General features: G+C 38.4%; 1 protein-coding gene across 1 annotated transcript in view; it reads left to right on the top strand.

Moving 5' to 3' along the window:
* The first annotated feature begins 2,249 nt into the window (after positions 1-2,249).
* LOC136833938 (sialin-like) overlaps positions 2,250-5,848 on the top strand; it is a 15,060-nt gene continuing 11,461 nt past the window's right edge. The window contains exons 1-2 of the mRNA XM_067096218.1: positions 2,250-2,510; positions 4,246-4,413. Of these exons, the coding sequence (XP_066952319.1) occupies positions 2,468-2,510; positions 4,246-4,413 (211 nt within the window). The 5' untranslated portion in view covers positions 2,250-2,467. The remainder of the gene's footprint in view (positions 2,511-4,245; positions 4,414-5,848) is intronic.

The following is a 5,848-nucleotide window of genomic DNA, read 5'->3' as shown; positions in this document are numbered from 1 at the left end:
AAAGTAACGGTAAAGAATATCATAACAGCATTGCTCTTTCAAACCTAAAGATTTTTACTATTTTTTTTTTCCAATGTTGAACTCATGGATGTATAGGAACCGACAAAACTTGTCTAGACCCGCTCCGGAGGGTGTTAGTGCCGTCAGTGCACCTCATGTGGTGCACTATAGGCATTGCATAAGAGTCTTTGCATTGTTCCTTCTTTCCTTTCACTGTAACTCCGTTCATATTCTCTATCTTCGATCTTACTTTCCACCTTCTCCTAACAATTGATTCATAGTGCAACTGCGAAGGTTTTCTCCTGTTACACTTTTAAAACCTTGTAACTGTTTCAGCACGGAATGACCACATAGGTCCCAGCGCTTGGCCTTTGGCCCAAATTCTATATTCTATTCTATTCTATTCTTATCAAGACCTATAACACAGCTGGAATGACCCTTCCACAGTTTAGCAACAAGAAGAAATAAAGACCTCTGGTGCTGAGCAGTGTAACATCACAATACATCAAATGAAAATGGTTTCTGACGCTCTGTAAAAACAAACAGCCCGCACTAAATTCGGAGGCCCAGATAACAGAATTTAAATAGCAAGCAGGCAATATCCTCCTCTGAAGATGGATGTTGCCAATAACCTCTTCCTTGTCATTTGAACCGCCAACAGGTGGAATACCACCGGATGCTTTGTCCACTGAAGGATAAAGTATGTAACAGGAAGGGAACCAAATATGAAGCTATAGATTTGGAACTGTAGCGAGCGTCACCAGTAACTGGTTTCATCCGTTCTCTGTCCGACCAACAGAGAGTAGAGACAAACTTCTTCCCCAGTGGGTATTAGGTGAAATCTAGGCTATAGGGAAGCGATATGCAGTTGTTTATCTGGTTCCCCGCTTTCGCTTCTTGTGTAATAGAGCTGGTCAACCGATGTACGTGAATGGCAGCCGCAGAGGTTTGTATAATGCTTTGAAATGTTTTCTCCTGTAAGACAAAGTATACCACATTTTAACCAGACCACCAAGCTGATTAACAGCTCTCCTAGGGCTGGCCCGAAGGATCAGACTTATTTTACGTGGCTAAGAACCAATTGGTTACCTGGCAACGGGACCTACAGTTTATTGTGGAATCCGAACCACATTATACCGAGAAATGAAATTCTATCACCAGAAATAAATTCCTCTAATTCTTCAAGAGGCACAAGATTTCTGGTAAGGTGAATGGGGAGATTTACCTTCTCCGAATAAACATTAGTCATTTTGTCATCATTCTCAGCGGAAAGTCTGTATGTTGGGTATATCCCGAAGTCATTAAGCCACATGACTAAAACTGAATGCTGGGACACAGAGTGGAGCCTAGCTACGAGCATATTTCATGTTTTCTGCATAACCGGTGCAAATTTGTTCCACGTCTTATGCTTATGAATTATAATTTTCCAATTACATAAGTTTTCGTGTGAAATGCTTATGAAATGTTTTGCTTTATTTCTATTCAAAAATAAAAAAAAAAATTCTTATTACCAATGACAAGCAAAGCGGTTTTCCATAAATTGGAAGTGTCTAAACATAAATAAAGGAAACGAAGGAAATAATACAAAAAAGGTAAACTAACAAACAAATATCTACATACACCCGTAGACCAGCAGTGCAAGTTGGGAATACAGTCGATGGTAATTGGTGGTCTAAGCTTTATTAACCCCCCCCCCCACATAAAACTAGGGCGAAGCACATTTTTTAAGGGGGGTTTAATAAAGCTTTGAGCACCGATTATCACTGACTTTGTGTTCCCGACTTGCATCGCTGGTCTACGAGTATATGTAGATATTTGTTTGTTGGTTTACCTTTTTTTATGTATTATTTCCTTCTCGTTTCCTTTATGTTTAGACACTCCCATTCTATGGAATAACGCGTTGCTTGTCATTGGAAGTGTGAATTTTTTTTATTTTTAAATAGAAATAAAGTAAAGCATTTCATATACCTTTCATACGAAACTCTTGTAATTGGAAAATCATAATTTGTAGTGTGCTCCCTTTCTCTGAGGATAACAATACGGAGGCGTGTTTGTCCATAAAAATAATTGTTGTTACAGATAATGTATACTCGTACATTAGGGCTTAATGCATTTGGTAGCCTACTTTGCAACGACCGGTGAAAAAATAACTAGAAAAGAATTATGCCAGACCGTTGCTAAGACCTTTGCCTTCTAGTATCAGTTGTAAGGACAGCGTTGTCATGTTGTTCAGAGCGCAGCCAACAGAGCCTGACTATGAACGTACTATGAAGTGTATCGAAAAACCCTTTGGTTATTCTTACCTGTCAGTTTCCCAAAGTGGATAACTCTTGATCTAGTTTTACAAACCAAGGCTAATTCCAATGAACATCTGAACACTTCAGAAAGAGAGTTTCTTGCCGTTTTTGGAAAACGCAACTTCGAAATCGTAATTCTTCTTTGTTTGCTGCAAGATCAGGAATCCGAAATGGAAGTGGCAGCCATAAACGATTTCTTGAAGTTAACCTTCGGTAAGTAGCCTACTTATTTATTCCATGATTTGTAACGGTGTGGTATGCACGAATTTATTTGCTATTCAGGTAAAAATACTTTAGAAGAAACTTATACATTTCAGTGGTTATTATGAGTTACCGTTTTAATATCGGTTTTCATGGAGAAACATTCTGGTAAACAAAGGTTATGCAGACAGTAGGCGTAGGCTACAAAAGTTTAGATTCTTTTTTTCCTTTTTTTTCATTCATAAGTTCTCGTTTCAAAGAAGAAAGCTGGAACTTTTAAGTTGCCTGCTCCTTTCATTCAGACCACTGCTGAGCTGACGGCGAGTCTTGCAAGTTTGAGGACTGAAATACCTCTAAAGTGCCACGCACCATGGCTAAGGTTTTTGTGCATATTGCTATTCAAGTATGCTCATGTATGAATGTTTATATTTTTTCTACTGTTTGTTAGCATTAGCTTGGCCCACGTTTCTCCCTTATCACGTAGTTTTCGGCAGTGGTTTAGCTTGGGCTTTTCCAGTATGAATATTTGCTCATTTTAAAGAAAACCAATATTAGTATAGAACCTTGCAAAGTATGGCGACCGTGATTATTTTCATATTCAGATACGAATGTTATTGTCAGTTTCAGTTCAACCTTAAGGACAAAATATTTCGTGTGTAATCATTATTTTTTTTATAGCAAGCTTAAGTTGTGAGGTGCGGTTGTTACAGTTTAGTTTAGGAGTACAGGCCCGACTGTTGTTGTTCGGAAGAGGAATAGGCTTAATCTAATCTCTTCAAACAGTGATGAGTTGGTTTGGTAGGTCATCTCACATCAACCAAAAGCTGGTTAATAAAATACCTTTAATAAGGGATTGAGAAAAATCTCTGTCAAGGAGGTCAGGTAACTCCTCTGTAGATGCATTTTTACAAATAAGCGTTAACATAAATGGTTAATTACTATGGTTGGGTAATATTGGGCTTTCAACACATGTCTTTTGTAATATTTAGTTCCACTGACTACGTTCGAGTGGATTTTTTATTGTTTTGATTCCTTAGGTGCTACATTTTACAGTAGTTACCCTACGCTTGATGGTTAACCAGTGCTCTCAGTACTCGGGTTGTACCATGGTCTGTGATCTTAAGGCAAAGTTCGCTTTCCTGAGGGTACTCTCGAGGGCGATTTTGTTTACCTATTAATTTATTTGTCATCAAGTTCATTACCTTTTTGGGCTTTGGTGTTGTTATTGTTGATAAATATACTCTTTATTGTAATTCCGTAAATATGCTTATATTGTTTCCTAATGTTTATTTTCTTTCTCTTCATATGGTTATTCTGTTCTGTGAAAAGCTTTTAAAGCAATTTCATGATCTTTAGTCTTGTAATAAAACAATAGAATCTGACTATAGATAATTATAACATTATTACTTCTTTATCCGTAATAGTATTTAGTTCTCGATGTCATTCTTGTTGAACAGTAATGTTATTAGAACTCTGTTATGTCTTTGATAATAAAATGTTGCCAGAGTGACTGTTGTGAGTTTGTACTTATCGACATTGGATCAGTGGACACACTTCTGGCAACTCAAGGTAGAAATAATTGGTGCCTGTGAGAATTCACAAAGCGAACATTATTTTGAGGAACCTGTAAGCAGTATGTGAGGTTTCTTTCGAAATTACACCAAGGAGAGTTTTAATGCCGATATTTGTCTGACAGATTTCATTGTATTGTAACTTACTTGTACCTTTTGTTTATTCTTTTTTGAAGGTTGGCTGCCGGCCAGAATTGCCTTGGCGTTGATGGCATGGCTTGGTTTCATCAATTTGTACATGACGAGAATTAATGTCTCCGTCATCATCGTTGCTATGGTCAAGAGGAACAGTTCTTCCAGCGCTCCTGCTCCCTGCTTGGTGGCCGATAACTCCTTGTCGAATGGTAGGATGAATGAACCCCTCCCCCCCAATCTTCAACCACCTCTCTCTCTCCCTCTCTCTCTCTCTCTCTCTCTCTCTCTCTCTCTCTCTCTCTCTCTCTCTCTCTCTCTCTGTATCTTCGTCTTTGAGAGTTTAGCCACTTTTAGTACCACGTATGAATTGTAAGTTTAATTATTCAGAAGGCTGGAAATTACATTCATAGTAAACAGTTATTCGATCCACGTAACGTAATAATTACAGTAAATATGTTTCTCAAATAGGATTAGACCCATTTTTTTAAGTAGTGGTCCTTTTCGCAACGTGATATCGCATGGCGACATCTGTTGACTCAAGAAATAAAATTAAAATTCAGTCACTCTTGCATCACTTCCTTTAAATTACGTCAACCGCAAAAACACTTTGGATATTTGATAGAACCGAAAAGAGAATTTTCTGGTTTTCCTCTCTCTTTTGGAATGTAACATTATGTCAGTGGAATTAAGCAGTGTTCTCTGTGTGGATGTAGAGTGCACAACGTGAACACTTCACCTCTCGATAACAAGTCTCTACACGTACGGACATCTGTCATTCAACTGGGCTTGGAAAGGAACTGGTACCTCCTGTCTGCGATGTACATGTACATATTTTGCAGTGTTTGTGCGTGACTGCATTTGAATCCACTAAACATAATTAGAATTTTCGGTTTATGATGAAATCTAACCTAAATCAGTAGTACTTTTATTGAGCACCAACCCCCTCCCTACCAAATGAAACAACGTGTATATGGGTTTGTGTTACAACTGAGTTGGCATCTCCAGTACATTTGTGTTAAGCGAATAATGGGCAGTAATTATGGGTGCACCCATCCTCTGACTGCCGAATGAAGGCTGAAGATCCCATGCTAAAAGACCTCCCTCAGCCGCACAGCTGTTTCACTTGAGTTGAACAAAGCTTCCTGGTCGACCTCTATTAGTCACATTGTACCTTTCATTTTGTCTTGCAGCCTTCCTCGCACATCCTGGGCAAACAGCTCCTCTCTCTCTCTCTCTCTCTCTCTCTCTCTCTCTCTCTCTCTCTCTCTCTCTCTCTCTCTACTTTACTTTCAAAAGACTAAGCTTTTGGCTCCGTAAGTATTAAAACATGAAGTTTTTTTTTCTGCTATCTATGAATTCGTTTCGCTCCTCGTACTCTCAAACTTCTTTATGTGAATGCTGAGTTTGAAGTTTTTATTTGCACAAAACTCCGATGCAGTAAACAGTCAGTCATTAAACTGCAACTGAAGGAAGTAATTTGCAATCAAGTTCTTGATGTAGGAGTTTACTCAGTTTATATCCTGCGTTAATCGTTTATTTTTTCGTAATCTGCTTCCCTTTTCAGATGTGTCTCTCATTCTGTCATACTACAGTTGTATGGAGAAGTTTAGAGGTCATTTGGTTGTCACGGATATGTACATACAT

Source organism: Macrobrachium rosenbergii, chromosome 52, assembly GCF_040412425.1.
Source record: "Macrobrachium rosenbergii isolate ZJJX-2024 chromosome 52, ASM4041242v1, whole genome shotgun sequence".
Lineage (NCBI taxonomy): Eukaryota > Metazoa > Arthropoda > Malacostraca > Decapoda > Palaemonidae > Macrobrachium > Macrobrachium rosenbergii.
The sequence above is the reverse complement of the archived record's forward strand: the minus strand, read 5'-3'. Positions and strand labels throughout refer to the sequence as shown.